This window comes from Lynx canadensis, chromosome B3 (genome assembly GCF_007474595.2).
Source record: "Lynx canadensis isolate LIC74 chromosome B3, mLynCan4.pri.v2, whole genome shotgun sequence".
NCBI classification, from domain to species: Eukaryota; Metazoa; Chordata; class Mammalia; order Carnivora; family Felidae; genus Lynx; species Lynx canadensis.
In genome coordinates, this window is record NC_044308.2 from 33,021,832 (window position 1) to 33,047,090 (window position 25,259).

General features: G+C 43.7%; 1 protein-coding gene across 3 annotated transcripts in view; it reads left to right on the plus strand.

Annotated features, from left to right (window-relative positions):
- Positions 1 to 18,106, plus strand: part of ADPGK (ADP dependent glucokinase) — a 28,682-nt gene extending 10,576 nt beyond the window's left edge. For 2 of the 3 annotated variants that reach the window (XM_030317761.1, XM_030317764.1), the window contains exons 4-7: positions 8,489 to 8,609; positions 12,970 to 13,166; positions 13,775 to 13,873; positions 16,577 to 18,106. In XM_030317761.1, the coding sequence (XP_030173621.1) occupies positions 8,489 to 8,609; positions 12,970 to 13,166; positions 13,775 to 13,873; positions 16,577 to 17,131 (972 nt within the window). In that variant the 3' untranslated portion in view covers positions 17,132 to 18,106. The remainder of the gene's footprint in view (positions 1 to 8,488; positions 8,610 to 12,969; positions 13,167 to 13,774; positions 13,874 to 16,576) is intronic. The other variant, XM_030317763.1, reaches the window with a different exon arrangement.
- The last annotated feature ends 7,153 nt before the right edge of the window (positions 18,107 to 25,259 follow it).

Genomic DNA, 25,259 nt, shown 5'->3' on the forward strand with positions numbered 1-25,259 from the left:
GTGATCATCTGAGAACAACCAGAGATTAAGTGCTAGGTATTTTCCAAAGGTAACAATAATAGCTAACACTTACATAGTTCTTGCTAAATGCCATTCACTGTTGTGCTTTGGATATATATTAACTCATTTAATCTCATAACTCCCTATAAGGGAAGTCTTACTATTATCTTCATTTTGTGTATAGGAAAAATGAGGCATGGAGAAATTACAGCTGTTCAGGGTCACACACCTGGTAAGGGACAGAGCTGGGATTTGAACCCAAGTAGTATAGCTCCAGAGTCCACACTCTTTAATCACCATGCTATATTGTGTTTCAGAAGTAGACCCCGGTGAATTTAGCAAAAGCATATTTAGTGGAGTGGTGGAATAGAAACCAGACTGCAAGGAGAAAGAGTGCGTTTAGTAAGTGTATTTATGTTATTTAGCCAAGAATTAGGAATAGATGTTGGATTTTTTCAAATGCTGCTTCTGCATTTATTGAGATGATTGTATGGTTTTCTTTTTCTAGTTTGGTATGTGGTAATTACACTGGTTTTCAAATGTTAAACTGACCTGTGTCCTTAGGATAAACTGCACCTGGTTCTGATGTATTTTCCTTTTTATATATTGCTAGATTCAGTTTACTAAAATTTTGCTTAAAAATTTTACATCAATTTTCATGAGGGATATTGGTCTGTATTTTTCTTGTGTATCTGCCTGGTTTTGGTATTTGGGTAGTACTGAATGAGATGGGAGATACTTCAATATTTTTTAAAAAGACTTCAAATAGATTTGGTATGATAACCTTCCTTAAGTGTTTGTAGAATTCACCAGTGAAACTCTCTGAGCCTGGAGTTTTTGATGTGGAAAGGTTTTTCACAACACATTTGATTTCTTTAATAGATACAGAGAAATTCAGAATTTGTATTTCTGGTATTGTCTTTGATAGTTTTATCTTTGAAGGAATTTATGTCATCTAAATTGTTGAATTTATTGGCATAAGATTATCTCTTATCCTTTTAAGGTCTGTAGAATCTGTAGTGATCTTATCTCTCTCATTCTCCATATTGGTAATTTATGTTGTTTTTTGGGGGGAGAAGTTCATCTTTTTTTTTTTTTTTTAATTTATTTATATATTTTGAAAGAGAGAGGAAGATAGAGCACGTGCATGAGTGGGGGAGAGGCAGAGAGAGGGAGAGAGAATCCGAAGCAGGCTTCATGCCCAACATAGCCTGACACGGGGCTCAATTCCACGACTGTGAGATCATGACCTGAGCTGAAATCAAGTCACTTGCTTAACAGACTGAGCCACCCAGGCATCCCATCTCGGTTTGTTTTTTTTGTGTTTTTTGTTTTTTTTTTTTAATTAAAGTATAGTTGACAGAAAATAATACTGCAGCAAACATTGAATTAGTGTTTTCATTTTCTTTGGGTCAGTACCCAGAAGTAGAATTACTGGATCATGTGGTATTTCTATTTTTAATTTTTTAAGGAATCTCTGTACTGTTTTCCACAGTAGCTGCACCTGCCTGTTTACATTCCTATCAGTGGTGCCCAAGTTCCTTTATCTCCATATCCTCGTCAGTACTTTTTATTTCTTATCTTTTTGATCCTGGCCATTCTGAGATGCATGAGATGATCTCATGTGATTTTGATTTATGTTGCATTTCCCTGATGTTTAGTGATGTAGAGCACCTTTTCATGTGTCTGTTCCAGTCCTCTGCCCTTTATTTATTTATTTATTTGTTTGTTTGTTTATAACGTTTATTTATTTTTGAGACAGAAACAGAACATGAACGGGGGAGGGTCAGAGAGAGGGAGACACAGAATCCGAAACAGGCTCCAGGCTCTGAGCTGTCAGCACACAGCCCGACGCGGGGCTCGAACTCACGAACCACGAGATCATGACCTGAGCCGAAGTTGGCCGCTTAACTGACTGAGCCACCCAGGCGCCCCCCTCTGCCCATTTTTTAAATCAGATTTTTTTTTTTTTTTTGGTGTGAGTTGTAGGAGTTTTTTTTTTTTTTTTCATTTTTCTTTTTTTTTTTTTTTTTAACATTTATTCATTTTTGAGAGAAAGAGCATGAGCAGGGAAGGGGCAGAGAGAGGGAGACACAGATTCCAAAGCAGGCTCCATGCTCTGAGCTGTCAGCACAGAGCCTGATGCGTGGCTTGAACTCACAAACTGAGATCATGACCTAAGCCTAAGTCAGAACCCTCAACCGAATGAGCCACCCAGGTGCCCCTGAGTTCTTTATATATTTTGGATATTAACCTTTTATCAGATAATCACTTGCAGATATCTTCTCCCATTCAGTAGGTTGCCTTTTCATTCTTTTGATTTCCTTTACTATGCAAAATTTTTTTTTATTTATTAGTTTTTTTAAAAAAATGGTTTTTTGTTTTTTTTTTTTTACATTTATTCATTTTTAAGAGACAGAGCTTGCACAAGTGGGGGAGGGGCAGAGAGAGAGGGAGACACAGAATCTGAAGCAGGCTCCAGGCTCTGAGCTGTCAGCACAGAGCCTGACATGGGGCTCGAACCCACAAACCAGGGGTTTGATAGTTGATCTTACTATTTTACTATTATTGTCTTTTGCATTTACACTAGCTTTATAAGTGGCTGATCGACTACCTTTACTGTATGTTTGTTTTTACCAGTGAGGTTTTTTTCTTTCATAATTTTCTTCTAGTTACGGCCTTTTCTTTTCCACTTAAAGAAGTCCTTTAACGTTTCTTGGAAGGTCAGTTTAGTGGTAGTGAACTCCTTCTGTTTGGGAAACTATCTTCTTCAGTTCTGAATGATAATTCTCCTGAGTAGAATATCCTTGGTTGTAGGTTTTTTCCTTTTAGCTCTTCAAATATATCATGTCACTCCCTTTTGGCCTGCAGTTTCTGCTGAAAAAATCAGCTGATATTCTTATAGATGTTCCTTTGTGCTTAACTTGTTGCTTTTCTCCTGCTGCTTCTAAGATTCTCTCTTTATCTTTAATTTTTGGCATTTTAATTATTATGCTTCTTGGTGTGGACCTCCTTGGCTTCTTCATCTTGTCTGAGGATGTCTGTGCTTTCTGGACCTGGATGTCTGTTTCCTCTCCCAGGTTGGGGAAGTTTTCAGCTGTTATTTCTTCAAATAGGTTTTCTGCCCCTTTGTCTCTTCTGAGATTGATCAGTTCTGTGACCTCCAAGCTGCTGTTGATTTCTTCTAGTGTGTGTTTCATCACAGTTGTTGTTGAGTTCTGATTAGTTCTTTTTTCTATTTTCTGTCTCTTTGTTGAAATTTGCACTGAGTTCATCTACTCTTCTCTCAAGTTCAGTGAACATCTGTATGACCATTACATTGAACTCTTTTATCAGGTAGATTGCTTGTTTCTGTTTCATTTAGTTTTTTTCTGAGGTCTTGACTTCTTTCTTCGGAACGTATTTCTCTGTCTCATTTTCTGTCTCTCTGTATTTGTTCCTATATATTAGGTAGTTCAGCCACATCTTATGCTCTTGAAGGTGGTGGCCTTATGTAGAAGGTATCCTTCGGGGCCCACAAGTACAGTCACCCCTGGTCAAGCAGAGGCACTCCGGAGCGTTGCCTTGTGGGCTGCACGCATCCACCCATTGTGTCTGGGATGCAACTGCTGTAGGCACCCTGGTGGGTGGGCTTTGCCTAGCTATTTCAGAGGCCTAGCCTATGAGGGGTACTGGTGGTTGGGGTGGCCTGCCCCTACCTGGGGCAGGAGTCGCTTTGGAGGGTTGCAGATCCCAGCTGAGGCTGCCTACCAGGTGTGGTGGGCAAGAGCCACTTCAGACAGGTGCCTGCCAGGGTGGGCAGGCTGGGCAGAAGAGGTCTGCAGGAGAATGTGGGAACAGGGTGAGCAGTTGTAGTAAAGTAGATAGATAGTGTTAGAACTTTTGCTCCTTAGCGTCAGGCCAGCTAGGCTGTCCTTAGTGTCAGGCCAGCTAGGCTGAAGGAGGGCAAAAAAATGGTACCTGCTAAGCTTCTGTTCCCAGAGAAAGTTCCTGCAGATCCCTGTCCTTCCAGCACATGTCCTAAAATTAGTAAGTGTCTTCCGTGGCTCAGGTGCTTCTCAAACCGCTGCCTCTGCACTGGGTCTTGGAGTGATTGAGATTGTGTGCAGGCCCTTTAATAGTGAAGTCTCCATTTACTATAACCTTCCTGCTCCCCCAGAGTTAAGCCCCTCTGATTTTCAAAGCCAGATACTACGGAGGCTTCTCTTTCCCATGCAGATCCATAGGGCAAGGAGTGCCCAGTGTAGGGTTTGAACCCCTCACTCCTCAGGGAAGACCGCCACATCTGTGATATCCCTCCCACTTGCGGGTTAGCACATCGATGATTTGGTTCACGACCAGGCTGTGTCTCTTTCCCTTCTGCTCTTCTCAGTATGTCTTTTTCTTTATGTCTTTAATGTGGAAGAGTTGTTCCTGCTGCTCTTCAGGTCATTCTCAGGAAGAGTTGTTCTATATGCAGTTGCAGCCTCGGTGTATCTGTGGGAGGAGGTGAGCTCAGGATCTTTATACTTTGCAAGTTCCCCTCATGATCCTTTTTTTTTTTTTTCCCATTGATCAGTTTGCTTAGAGGTTTATCAGTTTTATTGATCTTTTTAATCAATAATGAGCTTTAGGTTTTATCAGTTTTTCTCTATTATTTTTTTCTTTTGTATTTCATTAGTTTTTATGTTGTTTAACTTGCTCTTCTCTTTCTACTTTAAGGTAGAAGCCCAGGTCATTGATCTGAGACTTTTCCTGTTGTCTGATATAGGGATTTAGTGCTATAAATTTCCCCTTAAATACTTCTTTAACTGCATCCTCAGATGTCCATACAGTGTGTTTTTCTTTTCATTCAGTTCATAGTGCTTTCTAATACCCCTGTGATTTCTTGAGATGGGCTGTTTGATAGCCCATCCATGAACTATTAAAAGTGTGTGATTTCATTTCTAAACATTTTGGGGTGTTTCCAGATATCTTTCTTTTATTGATTTCTATTTTCATTACATTCTGGTCAGAGAATGTGCTTCTCTGACTCCTGTTAAATTTATTGAGACTTTTGCATGGCCTAGAAAATGGTCTATCTTGGTGAAGTCTCGTGTGCACTTAAAAGCATGTATATTCTGCTATCGTTGAATGGAATGTTCTATAAATGTCAGACCAAGTTGGTTGGGAATGTTGTTCAGGTCTTCTCCATTTTTATTGATCTTGTGTCTATTTGATTTATTAATTATTGTGGGGCAGGTATTGACATCTACATGTGTACTTGTAGACTTTTTTCCTTCACAGTTCTATACCTTTTTGCTCTGTATTTTTAAGCTCTGTTGTTAAGTGTATAACTATTTATGATTGTTATATCCTCTTCATGAATTGACCCCCTTTATCATTGCCAAGCATAAGGAAAGTCATTTTATGTTCTTTGAAATATTCTTTGAAATCCATTTTGATTAAAATTTGCTATCATAGCTTTCTTTTGATTAGTGTTAGTGTGATATATCTTTTCCCATTTTTCTCTTTTTTCCCTATTGATGTCTTCATTTCAAATGTATTGCTTGGGCAGTGAGAGGATGGGCAAAATGGGTGAAGTGGAGTGGTAGGTGCAGGCCTCCAGTTATGGAATGAAAAAGTCATGGGGATGAAAGGTATAGCATAGGGAATCTAGTTGATGGCATTGTTACAGCGTCGTCTGGATGAGGTATGGTAGCTAGCTACACTTGTGGTGAGCATAGCAAAACACATAGACTTGTTGAATCACTATATTGTACACTTGAAGCTAATGTAACATTGTATGTCAACCAAACTTCAATAAAAAATAATAGTAATAATGTAACCAGATAAAAACAACATACTGGTAGTTGCAAAGTAAATAAAATGGTGACTTAGATTTCATAGTTTAGTTAATAAATAATATATTTCTTGGGGCGCCTGGGTGGCGCAGTCGGTTAAGCGTCCGACTTCAGCCAGGTCACGATCTCATGGTCTGTGAGTTCGAGCCCCGCGTCAGGCTCTGGGCTGATGGCTCGGAGCCTGGAGCCTGTTTCCGATTCTGTGTCTCCCTCTCTCTCTGCCCCTCCCCCGTTCATGCTCTGTCTCTGTCTGTCCCAAAAATAAATAAAAACGTTGAAAAAAAAAAAATTAAAAAAAAAATAATATATTTCTTGTAGGCAACATATATTTGGGGCTTGCTTTTTAATTTTTTTTTTAATGTTTATTTACTTTTGAGAGACTGAGTGTGAGCAGGGGAGGGAGCAGAGAGAGAGGAAGACACAGAATCTGAAGTAGGCTCCAGGCTCTAAGCTATTACACAGAGCCCAACATAGGGCTTGAAACTATGGACCATGAGATCAAGACCTGAGCCAAAGTCGGCTACTTATTAACCAACTGAGCCACCCAGGCACCACATGGGGCTTGGTTTTTAATCCACTTTGACAGTCTCTCTTAATTGGACTGTTTAGGCCATTTGCATTTAATGTATTTCTTAATAGATTAGATAACTTTAAATCTGACATCTTGCTATTATTGTCTGTCCAAGCTCTTTATCTTCCCTTTTTCCTCTTTTTCTGCACTCTTTTGAATTATTTTCTAGCTTTCATATTATCTTCTTTGGCTTATTAGTTATAATTCCTTGTTATTATAGTGGTTGCCTTAAGATTTATAGTGTATGTTTTTAGCTGTCACAGTCTGTTGTCAGTGATATCATACTTCATGTATAATGTAAATACTTTATAGTAGATAGGTGCTTCCATTTCTCCCCTCCGGTCTTTATAGTGCTATTGTCATATGGTTTACTTCTGTGTATATTGTAAACCTCATTCTGTGTTGTTAGTATTGCTCTTTAAGCAGTTGATTATCTTTTGAAGAGGTTTAAATAATAAGAAAAAGGTCTTATGTGCTTATCCAGAGTCACCATTTCTGGTGCTCTTCATTCCTTTGTTTAGGTCTTTATTTCCATCTGGTATCATTTTCCTTCTGCGTGAAGGATTTCCTTTAACATTTCTTGTAGTGCAGGTCTGCTGGTAATGAATTCTTTCAGATTGTGTATATCTGGAAAATCTTTTAAGGTTATTGATGGGGCATTTGTACGTTTTACTCTGTTTTGGGTTTATTTTTCTTTCCTGTTATGGCTCATTGTCCTTTGTTGCTAAATGTTTAAGTGTTTTTGAAAACCATTGTTTCCAAGTATTTTGTCTGTTTTTTGTGGTTGTTTTGGGCGGGAGGGTAAATTTGGCCCTTGTTGCCTCATCTTGGAGGCTGAAGCTCTGGCCAGGAATTAGAGAAAAGAAGTAAAGCGGTAGTTGTACCAACAAGCAGTTAATTAGCAAGTAAATGCCTTTTGAAGCTTCTGGGTGGAGCATATTAAATCTGAAGTGGTGTTGATCGTCTCTGAGGGCATTCCTTTACATCCCTGTGCAAGCCCTCGTTGTTTGGTGGTTTTGAGCCTGTTGGTCTGGCTGGGAGTGGGGTCCAGACCTGTCAGGGCAGGAGCAGCAGCTTATGGGAACTGAGGAGGAGCAGCAGATGTGAAATGACTTCTTGAAGGAATAGCCAGGGAGAGGCCCAGGTTAGAGTTGAAGAAAAGGTTTGGGGAGTGTTGCAGAGCACCTTCCCCCCAGCTTGCTGAATTGAGGTGTGCTCTTTAGTTCCCATCTCTGGAAGGCTAGCCCGCTCACATAACAGCTGAGTGCGATAAAGAGCCCGATTCCACAAATTGGGTCCTGTGATTAGGGAGGCTCTTTTCTATATTGTGTAAAAGTCAAACAATTGCTTTTATCTGGCAGCTTTGAGCAGACAACATCCCGTATCAGTTTGCTGATACAGGACGTGAGTGAGTAAAGAAAGTGGAGGTGGGGTGGGTCTTAGGTTGCTTGGACAGCCATAGCAACAAAATGGCATTGACTGGGCAGCTTAAACAACAGAAATTTATTTTGTCACAGTTCTGAGGCTGGAAAGTCCAAGATCAAGGTTCCAACAGGATCCAGTTTCTGAGGGCTGCTTTCTTGGCTTGTGGCCACCTTCTTGCTGTGTCCTCACATGGCCTTTCTTCAGTGGGTATGCTGGAAAGAGAGCTCTATCTCCCCCTTCCCATTCTTAGGAGGCCACCAATCTACTGGAGTAGGACCCCACCCATATGACCTCATTTGACCTTACTTACCTCTTAAAAGCTCTGTCTCCAAATACTATCACATTGGCAGTTATGCTTCAACATAGGAATTTGGGGGAGGACACAAATATTCAGTCCCTAGCAGGGTGTAGGAGATTCAGCAGCTACATAGGTACCTAACCTGTATTACTTGGGTCTTTTTTCAGCCCCTCATTTCTGGTGGCCATTCCTTCCAGAGGCCTAAGTCCTGGTAATAGCCCCTCCAGACCAAAAACTTTGGAATTTAGATTTGGATTCTAGTTTTTTGTTGAAATGAAAAGAAGTGGTCTGGATGTACCTTTTCTGTTACTGTATAGATTCCATGGGAACAGGGACAGGTCTTCTGATAGGTTTCCTATTTCTTGTCTCCAGGTTCTTCTTTGCGGTCCAGTTGGCCCAAAGCTACATGAACTTCTTGATGATAATGTATTTGTTCCACCAGAGTCATTGCAGGAAGTGGATGAGTTCCACCTTATTTTAGAGTATCAAGCAGGTAAGAGAAATGACTAAGTAATGGTGTGAGACTGGACAGGGAACCGTGTGTTGTCAGATTGGGGTGTGACTATGCTGGAAATTTATCTTTGTAAATTGGTGGGACCCTTTCTTGCTTTACCGAAAGTTTCCTGACCTCTTGCTTCTGCTGAGCTGATACTGGCCATTGTCTCAAGAATGATGGAGTATTCCAGCATTGAAGAAAATTCTCAGATCTACAAACAGCTGATCTAAACCCAAGAGAAATCAGGCTATAGGAAAGCAGGCATCTTGAGCGAAAATGTGTTAAACATAAATATACAAAGTTTTTCTTCATTACTAAGGAAAGAGAAGGGCAGGTAACATCTGTTCAACACTGTGCTGGATTGTGCCCCAGGCTTTGCTGGCCAACTGTTCCAAGCTGCTTAGGATTGATTGATTCCAGGCCTCTGGCAAACATCTTTTGAAGCATTTTATTTTCCCTTGGGTGTGTAAGTGGAAGTGTTTGTATTTCACAACACTTATATTATTTCCCATTATATAATATTCCAGTGTTTTATCAGTCCAAATCCAGCTCATCTGGTGTCATTCCCAGTAGATTTTGCATATTACATAAACTACAGATCAGATTCTCAGAGAATCCTAAATACCTAAACATATTTTAACTGTATTTAATTCTGTGTATTTGCTGTTGGATCTTTTCTCTGCTCGGTATTCAGACTCTTGAATTTCTGATTCAACACATTATTAAGTTAAAGACTCAAGCATATAAACAGACTAATTGGTCCCTTAAAGCAGTACTTAATAAGCTTCAGTGAACTGCTTCCAAGTCAATTAAGAGAACCTCACCTTCTAGAGTAATTAACTTTAAGATATGAAATAGAGTGTTTCTTAAAAATTGGTTTTTTCTCCATGTATGAAAAAAGGAATTGTTTCTGGTTCTCTCTTGGGTGCTTATTGGGAGCAGGAAGCTTCCTAACTTTAGGAAGGGTAAGATCTGAACATTATGGACAAGGTGTTGCAGTGGGCAGTTCACATTTAATCATATACAAGTTTTGAGTCTCTCAGAAACTCAGAATGATCATTCTTACTGCCTGAAGATTGTGGTAAAGATTAAGAGGTTACTGTGTACTGTGAGCTCCTTCAGTGGAAGGCACGAACAGGACTGTTGACTTGGAAGGGTCTAGAAGAGCTAACAATGCCTTTGAGGTGCTGCTGCTGCTGCCAGTTCCGGGGTCCTGTCACTTGCACCCTGCTGGCGCTCACATGGTGAACTGGGGACCTTTCTAGTTCCTGGTTTCTGTCATGTTCCCTGTTGACCGCAGGGTGGGGAGACTGCTCTCTTCAGTATGATTTTGCTGTTGGATTTGACAGCTATGCCTCGTGTGGAGGTAAGAAGATGGCACAGCTTGTCTTGAAAGGAGACTATCTCCATCCTTGGGTTTATGAACCCCACACTTCAGTTTTTCTTTTCTGGGTCTTATTTTCTTAGAACAAAGCAGGGCTTCCCATTGAACTTCATATGAAGTTACAGTCTACTGGCCCTGGAGGGAACCTAGTCTGGTGGCAGAAGCCCTCGGGTCACTTTTCTTACAGAAGTCCGTCCCCAGCTTCTCTCAAATTTCGATGAATAAATTCCCAGAGAGGATTTGTCACCTTTCATTTCCTCCTCCTCCTCTGCCAGACTTGCCCAGAGAAGCTTGTTTCCAGGCTTTGGCCCGGGACCCACTGAGTCACTGCACAGGTTTTGCTGACTTCGTGGCCGAAGGGCAGGATGGTAAATTGAGCGAAGGGCTCCCTTAGAGAAACACGTTCGGAGCTCTGTGAGAACAGGGGGGCATGGAGGTTCCCGGCTCACCCTGTCTGCGTTCCAGTCGTTCTGTCGCTCTCGGGCCACTCCATCAGTCCTGTGTCCTGTGGGAACAGCCAGGGAGCAGCTCTCCACTTCCCTCCTTGTCTTTGCCTTGCAGAGGCCTGTGTGTTTTGCCTCTCTCCCTTTTTCCCTGGGGAAATTACTTTGAATGCTAAGTTGCTTTTTCTCTGGGGGTAAGTTAGGCAGTGCCTCTCAGAAGCCTCGCTCCTTAAGGGTCAGTTCCAGGTCTTGCCCTCTGCAGGATGCTGGCGTGGATTTCTCCCCTTGTGCAGAGTCTTGTCAGTTGGGGGATGGTGGTTGGGATTTGGAGTCATATCCATATTTTTTGTTGTCATGGGCATTGAAGTCCTCAGTCTTTCCTCTCATTCGCTTGTTCCTTTGCTCATTCATTTGTTCACAAGCTGCATGTGGGGCAGTGTGAGGCCGGAGGGGCTGGTGACAGACATGGGCCCTGTGCTCAGCTCACAGCTCATGACAGCGCATGGGCTCCTGAGCAGATGATTACAAAATCATGTGCCACATCCTGAAGCAGTTACAGCAGTGGCCCAGGGGCCGAAGCGGCCGAGTCTACTGGGATCGGCAGAGTTAGGACAGACTTTGCAGGGGAGGCCGCGCTTGCTCTGGGTCTTTGAAGATGAGGCAGGATGACAGTGTTGCACTCAGCTGTGTGGACCATTATTGGGTATGTTCTTTGGACAACTAGTAGGCTGGGGGCCAGGAATTGAAAGCATGTGGCATTTTAACAGACATAACCGTTGTGTTGGGGTTTAGTAAATAGGAAATGTCTTTTTCTGCTTTCGTAGATTTTTATACACCTAGAATATGTTTTTCAGAGGAATGGATTCAGTAAAGCTGTACTCAAAGCAAAGGAAGGATGGGCTCTCCCCACCTTGGCACCTGCCCCAGAGTCAGCCCTGCACATTCATGCACACTCCCCATGGAGAGGCAAGGCTTCTGTTTGGGGAGGCCTGTTGTAGAAAGGAGGAAGCAGTTTGCTGACTGGAGTCCGTTAATCAGCCTGCAGTAGGAGGAAACCCTCTGCTGGGTCTGCCTGCCTTGGGGAAGAACTTTCTAAAGGAACATCCAGGAAATATGTTAGAACCAGTATGAAACCAGGCTTCAGCGTATGGACTCTAATTTTGTAAATGGGATGAATCCTTCATTTGGAGGAAAAGCTGTATAAGCCTAGATAATAAATCCTTGCCCCTGGAGTCTCTAGAAGTACCTCCATGCTGGCAGGGGCTCATTTAGGAATTGCCCTAAGCAGTAGCAAGCCTAGTAGCAGTGGCCCTTGGCTTGACTGAGTTTCCAGATTTTCTGTCAAGCCTTGAGAGAAGAAAGAGCACTGTGCTCCAGTTGTGAGGCTTCACAGGTGAGCCTGAGGAGGGCCCCTGTCGCCTGTCCTGCTTCAGGACTCCCAGCCATAGCGCACTCCTCAAATGCTTGGCAACTGTGGAGTCCTAATAGGTAGCTCTCCACTCACCTACACGTCAGGATCTCCAGCGGTGGGCCTCACCACCTGACATTTAAAACTCAGCTCCCCAGGAGATTCTGATGTGTGGCAGGTGCTGAGAGCCACTCCCGTGGGTAGACCCAGATCCTAAGCTCCTTCCCCCCACCAGAAGACCCAGCCAACTGTGGATCTGGCCTCCCTCTGCTGGCGTCAGTTCAGCAGATGCTGAGTGGCACTCTCCGCAGGGGCCTGTGACAAGTACTGCGAGAATCAGAGGCGTACAGTCTGGCATTCCATTTGGGGAGATGTGGCACAAATGTGTAAGAAGTTAAGGGATGGTATAAGTTTGAGTACTAGTTCAGAACAGTAGAAGTAGAAGAGATAGCTCAAAGCAAAATGCTATTCAAACCATGTGGAGGGAAATCTCTGTGGATACACCTCAGGCTGGAGCAGTCAGCAGCCACTTAGGGAGGAAGTAGCATTTAACCTTGGTCTGGAGCAGGCATTATTCCAAAGCAGCTCACTCACAGGAAGCTAGAGCAGCCAGATGCTCTTGCCTTCTGGGTCAAGTGCGGGGAAACCACCCGTGACAGCAGGGAGGAAAGGCTGCAGTCAGCCTGACTCTTGGAATTTCAGCCTCTGTAGGTCCTGGCTAACTGAAAGGTGGTCGGGGCACAGCTGCAAGTCGGCAGGTGCTTCAAGAAAGACAGCATGTCCTGTAGGCAGAGACACAGGTATCCTGTATGTGAGAGCTCAGCGGGCAGCGGAGCCTTCCCGGGACTACCTGCCAGCCCCTTGCCAAAGGCATAGAGCACCCAGGACGCGTGTGTTGTTTTCTGGGGTTGGGGTTGGGGTTTGGTTTGTTTGTTTCGTTACTGGCCACGGTCCTCCTGGATGCAGCGCCGTGCTTGGCTGGGCCCTTGTAGCTGGGCTGCACTCAGCCAGCGGCCAGCATGCCCAGAGCCAGGGCTCCAGTGAGGCCCCTGCTAGCCCCCACAGCTAGGAGACTTAAAGCCTCTTCCTTTTCTTCCCATTGTGTTGACTGGGCTTTTCTAGGGGAGGAGTGGGGCCGGTTAAAAGCTCCCCATGCCAACCGCTTCATCTTCTCCCACGACCTTTCCAACGGGGCCATGAATATGCTGGAGGTGTTTGTGTCTAGCCTGGAGGAGTTTCAGCCAGACCTGGTGGTCCTCTCTGGATTGCACATGATGGAGGGACAAAGCAAGGAGCTCCAGAGGAAGAGGCTCTTGGAGGTAATAGCACTGTCACAGAATCTCACGGATCTCAGCTGGCGTTTTTCCTCAGGTTCCTGCCTCTCTCCGCCTCTGCAGCTTGCGCTGCCTGGTCCTCGGTCCTGGCCTCCGCAGGACCCTTCGTGGCAGCCGGCTCTGAGGCCTGCCTCCTGGTGCTCTTTTCAGGCACACGGACGGCAGCGTGAGTAGGACAGGGCAGGACCTCTTGCCTGAGCCTCTGCACCCTGCGCTACGCTGGACGTGGCTGCCGCGGTGTTTGTGGTCTGCGTCCTCCGTGTCGTGTGTGTCATCTGTTCACATCAGCTGTGCCGCGGCTCCTGCAGGCTCTGCAGCGGTTGGAGCCAGCCGCTCCATGTAGGCCCCCAGGAATAGGCTGGCTCTGTGAGCAGACAGGGGCGGTTCTCAGTGCCCTGAGTCTGTGACCCCAGCGCCTCCCTGTTGGGAACAGTGTCCCCTGTCTGGAGGCTGTGGTGACTCCCGAGGCTTAGAGCTTTCATGATGAGGCAAAGAAGGCAGTGACCCGAGGCACTGCCTCTCGGCCTTGACCCTTTCTTCCCTCTTGGGTGACTTCTGTCTTTAATGGCACCGCTGCCCTCTTCTGTTCGCAGGTTGTGACCTCCATTTCTGACATCCCCACTGGTATTCCAGTTCACCTAGAGCTGGCCAGTATGACCAACAGGGAGCTCATGAGGAGCATTGTGCATCAGGTAACCACATGGGCAGCACGTGAGGCCCTCTGGCGCCCTCACCCTCGTGGGCCTTGCTGAGAAGTGCCGTTGTCCAGTGGGGCCAGCTCTTTGGGCTCAGGGGCCGGCTTACTGAGGTGTGGATATTCTGTCATGCAGTCCTGGGGCCATGGAGATCCAGATAAGGAGTCATGGCCATTCTGGAACAGGATCTCTTACTAGGTTAGAAGTATGGCAGCGTAACTGATGGATTTTGTGGGTCCTGTTTCTCCCGGAGTGGGGAAGTTGAAAGTGAATGGTTTTTGCGGTAGAACTCCAAGGAGAAAACCACAGGTCCAGCTCAGCTGCTTTCAGTTGAAACTCCAGAAGCTCAGAGGAGAAGAATTTTAGGGGAGCTTCACTCCCTTACCACCAGGCACCAAGGTATTCAACTTCTGCCTCTGGACAACAGCAGTGCTTAGGTAGATCTGGGAGTGTGGTGCTTGAACACAGACTTCGGAAGCCGGGGTTGGGATGCCAGTTTGCCGCTCTCTAGCTTTATCAACTTAGGCAAGTTACTTAACCTTTCATTGTTTTAGTATTTAACCTATTTAATGGGTAATATATTCATGTGGTTCAAAACCCAAAAAATACTAAGATACAGTGAAGTCTCCCTGCCACTGTTAGTAACGTTCTTGGTTTTATCTGTATACTACCAGAGTCACTGTGTACAAGTATAAGCAAATGTGGGAATATATCCTTATTTTTTTGTCCTTTTTTTACCCCAAAAGATAGCACAGCACACCGAACACAGACCATTATGCATTTTGCTTTTTCTCACTGATGGGACTTTGGAGACCTTTTCTCCACCATCCCCTGGGAAGCATCCTGTCTTTTCACAGCCAGGCAGTGAAAGGGAGCCCAGGTTGCTTAGCCTGCACCATCTTGGGCATCTTGGTTTCTGTCCTTTGCTGGCCCATCAGGAGGTGCAGGGGAGAAACTTGTACAGGATTTTCATTTCCCCGAGAGCAAGTAGGTACATATGTTGAATTCTCAGAAGAGCTGTTAGGTGGAGCAGAGAAGGTCTTTGTAAATTTAATGCTGCCAAGACACCCTTCATGAGAGCTGTGCCCATTTCCTGCTGCTAGAAATCTTTACAAGTGTTTATTCCCTCTTTTCCTTGCCACGAGAATGTGATTAGAAACTTGTATTCTTTACCAATCTGATAGGTGAAAAATTCTTGAATATTTGTGTCTTCTTTTAATAGACTTTACTTTTTAGGGCAGTTTTAGTTCATAGCAACAGTGAGTAGCACGTGGTACATTCTCATATACCTGCCACACACAAGCCCACCACCTCCCCCGTCGGCACCTCGCTGCCCTGCAGTGTCACAGCTGTGAGTGCCTGACCCTACACTCAGGTCGCCACAGCCCACGGTTTACTTTGGGTTTCACACTTGCTATTTCTCAGTAGAGTTTTTAATTTGCATTTCTCTTTTGAGGTTATCTTTTCACTTAAAAAAAAGCCATTTTCATTTCATTTTCTGTGTGTCTGTTTAACCTTTCTGAGCCTCAGTTCCCTTATCTGTAAAACAGAGGCGATCCCTCCTTTGAGAGGGTTACAGTAAGAATGGAACGAAATAAAGCCATCCACTCAGGGCCCGGCACACAACATGCCATAAATGGAGGTGCTATTACATTGGCAAAGGTACAGACCATTGTTTTTTTGTTTCTTTTTGTTGTTTTGTGTTTTTTTTAATTTTTTTTTTTTTTTAATGTTTGAGAGAGAGACCGACAGAGTGTGAGCAGGGGAGGGGCAGAGAGAGAGGGAAACACAGAATCCGAAACAGGCTCCAGGCTCTGAGCTGTCAGCACAGAGCCCTACATGGGGCCCGAACTCACAGACTGTGAGATCATGACCTGAGCTGAAGTCAGACGCTCAACCGACTGAGCCACCCAGGCGCCCCTAGACCATTGGTTTTTAAATAATAAATACATTCACATGCACCCACACATACCCCTCCCCCTCCCGCCCTCCCTCCAGGGGCTCCTTTCTCTTGCACAACCTTATGTGCAGTTCTCTGGCTCTAAGGAGAGAAGTGCTGAGTAAGAGATAGTGAGTTAGACACAGTGGTTCCCCTTGAGACAGAAACAGGCTTAGTGGCTTCCATTCAGTACCCTTTTGCACACGGTTATTACTGAATACAGTCTTCCCTACCCCACACCTGCTTAAGAAGCTTAGCTCTAACCTGAAACGTTTCTCCTTGCTTCTTGGTGTTGTGTACACGGAACCATGTGACCCTGACTGTGTTGGTAGGGCCCTCATTTTACTGGTACAGCACCTGCTGGTGTTCAGGAACCAGGAACTCCGTCCCACCAGTAGGAAGAGGGTCTGCTGTGTATGCAAAGGCAAAAGCGAGGCCCATGGAAAGCAACACGAAATATGTGTTCCCTCTGCCCTTTGTCTTAGATGAATATAACAGAAGACTGAGTCTAAAACGGTGTGACTGCAACTTTCTGGTCAAATCCCAAGTGATAATGAGGGTGTAGTTAGAGGTGCAGTAGCCAGAGCAGCAACCTGTGGTCCGTCACTTCCCCAGCGTGTGCATCAGGGGTGGGGAGTCCTGTGGTAGGAAGAAAGATGCCATACTGCCTGCCTTCCCTGACTTCGGTCATTGGCTGTGTCCTGAGGCATCTTGGGAGTTGGATGTTCATCAGGAAGAAACCTCCGTTTTGTTTCTGTTAGCAGGTCTTCCCCGCGGTGACTTCCCTTGGGCTGAACGAACAGGAGCTGTTATTTCTCAGCCAGGCGGCATCTGGACCTCACTCGTCCCTCTCTTCCTGGAATGGTGTCCCTGATGTGGGTATGGTCAGCGACATCCTCTTTTGGATCTTGAAGGAACATGGGAGGAGTAAGAGCAGAGCCTCAGACCTCACCAGGATCCATTTCCACACGCTGGTCTACCACATCCTGGCAACCGTAGATGGACACTGGGCCAACCAGCTGGCAGCTGTGGCTGCGGGAGCTCGCGTAGCCGGGACACAGGCCTGCGCGACAGAAACCATAGATGCCAGCCGAGTGTCCCTGAGGGCGCCCCGCGAGTTCATGACTTCCCACTCAGAGGCCGGCTCCAGGATCGTGATAGACCCCAGCAGGCCGGTCGCAGAGTGGCACAGGGAGGGGGTATCCTTCCACTTCACACCAGTACTGGTGTGTAAAGATCCCGTTCGAACCGTGGGCCTCGGAGATGCCATTTCTGCCGAAGGCCTCTTCTATTCAGAGGCCCGCCCTCACTATTAGGGAGGTGGCTACGGGTCACTTCCCTGAGGAGAGCTAGCCGATGTAAGAACTACAGGCAAAATAGGATGGAGGGTGTCAGAACAGTTTCTAGATCTAATTGAAAGATAGCCAAAGAGACAACAGATTAAACTGTATCAGATACATTCCAGCCTGTTGAAGATTTCACAAAAACATTTCAGGTTTTAATCAAAATTTAGCTGTCTACTAATGAGACTGGATTTTTGGTTTTTTATGTTGCGTGTTACGGGGGTAAAACTTGATTCCCATATTCCCATTTTACGCAGCCTTGCCAAGTATCTTAGGCCAGACTTTGCCCTGGAGAGCATGTCAGCTGGAGAAAGCACTTCCCCTATTGCCCCCGAGGAAGCGCATGCTCGCTCACCCGAACTCCCGGTCTCCAGTAAAGCCCAGCGTGAGGGTCCCGTGTTTTCTGGGCTCCGCGCTCATGGGCAGGATCTTGATTTCCATTCAGTGTTACAATGAAAATATTTAATGAGCACACCTTCTGAGTCTTCTCTCAACCTTAAGACAGAGCCACAAATGAGGACAAAACAGTCACTCCCGTGCATCACAGTCACAGCAGAGGCCGGGAGCCCTGTGCAGCCTTTGCGGGGGCCCGAGTTCGTCATTTGTTCAGAAGCCTGGCTGACCTGCAGAGCGGCCATGGGAGCTGCTGGGCCCTGTCTTCGTGCCCTGGCTCTGGAGGTTGTAGGCTGGCTGGTCAGAGGACCGAGGACCCCAGCCTGGGCCCGGTCCCCTCCCCCAGCTCTGGACACACTTTCCACAGTGGAGGACTGATCTTTGTTCGTTCGGATCCTTGAAGGAATTTGCTTTTACAACTGGAATATGCTTCTCTGTGTGTAACAGATCATGTTTGTTTTACATCGACGCACCACATCCATTAAAAAGTTTTACCTCATAAGAGCCCCAAGATCATGAATAAATCTGTCATGTATTTATTTTTTTATAAATCAAGGAGACTTCTGTGTGCTTTTAAATATATTAAAAATAATTTACATTTCAGGAATCCTAAGTCTGTGATTTTGTTTCTTTCCCCACCACTCTGGAGCCAGGTAAAGTATGAATCATTCTGACTTTGACTAAGGTGTGAGCTGTACGTTACTCTGCTCTTCAGGTGTTTGGTTATCTTGTCTTCCTTTCACTGGGCAGGCAGCCCCACACACTGAGCCTGAGCTATATATAGGTCTGTCCTCTGTTGGTTTAAGGCAACAGAAGACAGTAGTTTCAAGCAGCAAAGCCGCTGTGAAACAGTTTGAAAGTGGTGAGTCTTCTCAGTTGTTCAAAGAACAGTATAAATATGGCAGCGGGTGGCAGGCCCACTTAGGTCAGGGGTGACCATTTCATACCTGGCTCATAGCAGCTTCTAGAACTGCAAAGCTACCTCAGATTCTTCATTTATGACCTCTCCTTTCCCGCTTTGGATAAGAAGGAAAGGCTTGATTACTCCTTCAAAGAAAATGTAAGCCTAGAGCTTGAAACTCAAAGCAAATAGCTTATTAAGGAAATCTCTGGCTGCTATTTCATCAGTCTCTGCTTCCAACTTAGGTTAAAAATAAACACCTGCTTTCTAGCCTATTTGTATTAGAAAGGCTTAAGTGAGAAGAGATTTCTGTTTTCCCAAGAATTGGAATAACTCCTTGTTTACGTTATAAACCTAAAACTTGGAGAGCACTGAGATGTTTTCCATGTGACTTTTTCTTACCATCTGTCTCTATAGAAGTTGTGTCTACTGGCCCCTGCCCTTGGTCTATGCGAGTTCTCCAGTTTGCTCTGGTGTTGTCAATAAAGTGTAATCAGCGTGTACCTTAGAGCAATATTTTTCAAAAGATGGGTCTTGAAGTATTGATAGTCACGAAATCAATTTGGTGGTTAACACAAAAGGTATCAAGATGCATCCTACTCAGGGGCAAGTACTCTTTTTGTGAATCTTTACATGTGCCTGAATGCGTGTAGTCGGGAACGTACATGCGCCCCTCTGAACGTCCATCCTTTAGAGGAGTCAGCTAACTTTGGAAGGAAGACTGGACTCATGACCTAGGACAGGCTTTGTGGAAGTGAGCTGGCAGGGCAGGATACAGGTAGGCCTCAGGCCTCTCAACCCTTCGCTCCAAACTGTATTTTACAAAAGTTTCCACATATGACTTGATATGAAGAAGGGTGAAGATCCACCGGACTAGGAAAGGGTGCCTGGTGAGAAATGAGCCTTCCTAAAAATGTTCTAACACTCTTACGTTTGCTTGAAATTGACTTAAAGCCAGGGAATAGCGCCAGCACACAAAACACTACTGAGATCAGAATCTGGCCAAAAATCGGTAATCTCTACCTTGCAGATTGAGTTTGCATTTTATTGTCAAGTTTAGTGGGGAAAGGTGAGTCATCAGAAGAAATCCAAATTCTATGCGGGGTGTTGAGATGACGTGTGTGACGGCATGTTACCTGCGCTGAGCCTTACTTTCCTCATCTGTAAAACGGGGTGTAGTCTGTATCCTTAGGGTTCTTGATTAAAGGAGAATGCTGTGCAAAATAGCATGGTACATGGTGCATATTTAAAAGTTTAAGAATTGTCACTGTTACTAAACTGAACAGGTGATTTCCTGGGTCTCTTTAGAACTGTTTTTAAAACATTGAGAAGTTACCACAATGATTTAACATTTCACTTTGGAGTCTTGTCATAGGTAAAGATTTGCATACAGTGAAGCTACACAAATTTCAAGGGTACCATTGAGTAGGTTTGACAAATGTATGTGCCCATCTAACCTACATGCCTATCCAGGTATATAATGTTCCCATCACCCCAAAGTGGCTACACCATTTTACTCCCACTAATGATGTAGGACAGCTCTGGTGGCTTCTCAACGTCCCCAAGATTTGGAATTGTCAGTTTAATTGTAGCCATTTTGGAGGGTACAGAGTGGCATTTCATTGCAGTTTTATTTTGCATCTATAACATTCTTTGTGTTTATTGGGGGGCTGTTGATTGGGTGGTTCGTTTTGAGTTGTAGGAGTTCTTTATATATCCTGGATATAAACTCTTTGTCAGATATATTTTGTGACTGTTTTCCCAGAATATACTCCCAGTCTGTAGTCGGATACTCGTTTTCTTCATGGCTTATTAGTCTGAAGCACTGGACTATTCCTGTCCTACCTGTAGTCTCATTATTTTCTTCTAGGAACTGTAAAATTTTAGGTTTTACATTTAGGTCCATCATCTATTTTGAGTTACTTTTGTGGATGGTAACAGATTAGGATCAGATCCACTTTTTTCTACACCGCTGTCCAGTCGTTCTGGCACTGTTGAAAAGACCTACTGATCCATTTGCACCCTCACCTCCCCATGCCGGCACCATGTAATTGCTATTTTGGTCAAGTCTGGAAGTGAGGTAAGTCCTCCAACTTTGTTCAAGATTGCCTTGGATGTGCTGAGTCCTTTGTATTTCCCTCACATTGGAGAACCAGCTCTCAATTTCTACCCCAAAACCTGTTGGGCTTCTAGGAATCCACGAACCTATTTGGAAAGAATTTTGATCTCAACAAGAGTTAGTTTCCCAGTGTGTGAACATGGCCTATTTTGGTCTTTTTCACTACAGTGCTTTGTAGTTTTCAGGGTACAGGCCTTACATGTATTTTGTTAAATTCATCCCTAAGTATTTCATGTCAGTAGTATCTGACAGTATTGTGAACGGATTTTTTTTGAATTTCATTTTCAAACAGTTCCTTGGTGGAAAACAATTGATTTTTGAACACTGACCTTGCCAAATCCAGTTATCACTGGTGGCACCTTCATTTACTTGCTTTTAGGATTCCTTAGGTTTTTCTATATAAATAACCATGCCCTTTTCTACCTATGCCTTTTTATTTCTTGCCTTTAGAACACTGACCAGAACCTCTAGTATAATGTTGAACAAAAGTCGTAAAAGCGGACATCCTTACCTTGGTCCTCTTCTTAGGGGCAAAGTATTCAATATTTTACTGTTAAATGTGATACTCGCACCTTTTTCCACAGATGCCATTTGTCAAGTTGTTGATGCCACCTTCTAGTCCTGATTTGCTGGGGTTTTATGATGGCTTTTTAAAAGTTGCTTTTTCTGTATCTACTGAAATTGTGTGACTTTTCTATTTTGTTAACACATGAAACTACTTTTTCAAATATTAAACCAAGAGTTTAACTTCCTGGGATAACCCCAGCTCAGTCGTGATGTACGTAGTTACCTTTTTATATATTGCTGGATTTGATGCACTAGTACTGATTTGCTAATATATTAAGGACTTTTGTACCTATGTTCATGCAGAATGGCCTGCAGTTTCCTTATTCTGTAATGTCTTTGTCCAGTTTTGATATCAGGGTTATACTGGCCTCATAAACAAGTTGGGAAGTTTTTGCTCCTATTTTCTAAAAATTTTTGTCAAGTTGGATTTAATACAATTTACCAGCTAAATCATCTGGGCCAAGAGTTTGCTTCAGGTAAGTTTTGATTTATAAATTCAGTTTCTTGAATAGGACTTTAAAAAAAATTTTTTTTAATGTTTATTTTTGAGACAGAGACAGAGCATGAACGGAGGAGGGGCAGAGAGAGGGAGATACAGAATCTGAAACAGGCTCCAGGCTCTGAGCTGTCAGCACAGAGCCCGATGCGAGGCTCGAACCCACGAACCGTGAGATCATGACCTGAGCCGAAGTTGGATGCTTAACTGACAGAGCCACCCAGGTGCCCCTTGAATAGGACTTCTAAGGTTTTACATTTCCTCATTTCAATTTCGGTAAGTTATTTTTCAGATTTTGTCTGTTGCATACAAGTTGTCCGTTTTGTTCTAAAATTGTTCATATTCCTTGATCTTTCTCTCATCCATACTATCTGTAATGCTGTTCCCTCTTATTGGTGATTTGTCTCTTTTCTTCCTTCATTAGTTTAGCTGCGGTTTTGTTGTTGTTGCTTTCTTATTTTTTGAGAGGGAGAGAGGGAGAGACAAAATCCGAAGCAGGCTCCACACTGTCATCGCAGAGCCTGACATGGGCTTGATCTCACAAACCATGAGATCATGAACTGAGCAGAGATCAAGTGTCTGTCACTTAACCGACTGAGCCACCCCAAGTGCCCCTTGTCATTTTTTTTCCCCACAAACTTTTGGCTTTTTAGATTTTTAATATTTGTCTACTCTTATTTCAGGTATATTTTGCTCTTTTCCTAGCTTAAGGTAGGAACCTCTACCACTGATTTTCTACCTTTCTCTTCCGATAGAAGCATTTACAACTATAAGATTCCCTGTAAGCACTGCTTTTAGCTGAATCCCACAAATTGTGATTTGTTTTCATTGTAAAAGTATTTTCTCTTTTGATTTCTTTCTTGGCTTGTGAGTTATTAGTGTGTTTAGCTTCAAAATATTTAGGGGTTTTCTAAACATCTTGTTAATTTCTAATAGAATCTCACTGTGGTCAACATATTGTGTAAATTTCAGTCTCTCGACTCTGAGACCTGTCATGTGGCCCAGCACATGCTCTGTCCTGCTGAATGTACTATGTGCAGGGTCTAGTGTTCTCCAAATGTCAGTTAGGTCAAGGTGGTTCATGTGTACTTTTACACTTCCTAATTGTAACAACTGCAGAAAGAGGGAGTGCCAGCATATCCAACTATGACTGGGGATTTAATTCTGTCGGTTTTTACTTCATGTATTTTGAAGCAATGCTGGTAAGTGCATATACTATATGTTTCTTCTACTGAATTGAGCGGTTTTATGAAATGTCCCTCTTTATTTTTGGTAATGCTCCTGGTTTTGAAATCTACTTTATCTGGCATCAATATAGCACTCTGGACTCGGGCCTGTAGCTTGAGATACGACGTTCTCCATCCTTTCGCTTTCAGTGGCAGATAGCTGGGTTTATCCTTTCTTTACTCTTCAATTGGAATGTTTAGTCCAAGTACTTTTTTTAGTCTAATTACATTTTAATGTAATTGTGGACATGATTGGATTTACATTTAACATTTTGCTACTTATTTTTTTCTTTGTTCCCTTTTTTGTTCCTCTATTCTTCCTTTCCTGCCCGTTAGTGGTGAGGAGGGTGTTAATTGAATATTTTTTTAAATATTTTTTCTCTCACCTTTTTAGCTATAATTCTTTGCATCTTTTTACCGGTTGCTCTAGGCATCCTTAACGTTTCACAAACTATTAGGAATAACTTTGTACCACATCATGGAAGATATAAAAACCTTTTTCACTCATTGAGTTCCATGTACCCGCCCTTCCTTTAGTTACATTTATTTATGTTAAACCTCACAATATAATTTTTTGCTTAGAACAGTCACAGTATTTTTTTTTTAATGTTTACTTATTTAAGCAAGAGAGAGGGAGAGAGAGAATCCCAAGCAGGCTCCTGGCTGTCAGTGTGGAACCCGATGTGGGGCTTGATCTCATGATCCGTGAGATCATGACCTGAGCCGAAATCAAGAGTCGGATGCTTAACGGAGCCACTCAGCTGCCCCAGTCACAGTATTTTTAAAAAAATTAAACCAAGATAGTGCTTTATATTTACCCACTTGTTTACACTTGTTATCTGTGGAGGACTGATCAACATGAGCTACTCTGCCATTATCGGATAATGATTCTTCCTTAAAAACAAAATGACTGTAATCTTATATTCCAAAGTTTTATACTAATACTATTCAGTAAAGAGGGCACTTTTCCCATTGCTAGTTCATACCTATACTTTCAAGCCATCTAAAACCACGTCTGTATTTTGTGACCATGTACTTTGCCTCATTTTCCTAATTCTGTGAAAAATTATGACAAGAGCAACTCCCACAACTAGAGATTGGAAAAGCTCCTTTCTCACAGAGAGAGAAACTTCAAACCCACATGCACAAAAGGTTGGGCAGGTGTAACCTAGTACAGCTGAACCCTGAACAACTTGGGTTTAAACTGCACAGGTCCACTTACATGTGGATTTTTTTTTTTTTTTCAGTAAATACATTGGAAAGGGTTTTTTTGAGGTTTGTGGCAATTTGAGAAAACTCAGATGAACCATGTAGCCTAGAAATACCAAAAAAAATAAAAAGGTATGCCACAAAGGCATGGATAACGCTTAAAAAAGCAGGAGCTTTGCATCGGAGTTCAAATCCTGATCCTGCCACTTACCTTGGAAAATTCATTTTGCATCTCCCAACCTCAGCTTCCTCCTTTATGGAGTGGGGATGACAGTATCTTGGAAGGGTTCCATGTGACCATTCCCTTCCTGAACCTTTTCTTACTTGGCCTTCCCCAAAACCACTCTCCTGGCTTTGTCTCTTCTATCACTGTCACAATACGGTTTCCCATCTTGGGTCCCCCATCCTCGCTTTCCCTGGGGCTCCTTTCAAATCTGTGCTTTCAGCTAGAGCCCAAATTAAATTACTCCTGCACCTTGATCTTCAAGCCAGATTTCACATCTGAAATCTATTCCAGTGTCTAGTGTCACCATCTGGAGGTCTCAAAGATAAACACGTCTAAAACTAGACCCCATAAGCCTCCACTGGTGTGCCCCGTATTCCTCTTCCCTGGTTTATGGAACTCTCCCAGCAGTGGATGCCCTTCTGACAGTCCTCTTTACCTGCTACATCCAGTCCCCAATAGTATTCTACTGATTTCACTTCCTAAACTCTAAGCCCCCTCACCTCTACTCCATCTCTCAGTTCATACCCTAATCATTTCTCACCAAGACCTTTTCATTCATGGGCACAAGAGACTACACACTGATATAAAAGTGAGCTTTCTCAGCTGCTCAGGGTATAAATCCTGGTTCTTCCACATACCAGCTGCGTGGGCCAGGGCATTGCTTCTAACACCTTGGTGCTTACTTCTGAGATACGAGAACTGAAGAGTTTCCCCGCTCACTTAGCTGCTGCTTCAATGTCAAAACAGAGTCATAACATAAAAAACTCCATAGTTTGGTTTGGCAATAGGTGTCCTCACCTTTAAATTATGGTAATTATAGGACACTTCAAGTGCAAAATGGGGACTGGCCCTCAAGCAAATTGCTGGCGTACCATCCGTCGGGGCTGCTGCAGCAGAAGCTATGTTCGTACTACACAGGAACTTGGCCTTGAGGTTCCTTCTCTAGTTTCAAACTAGTTTTGGA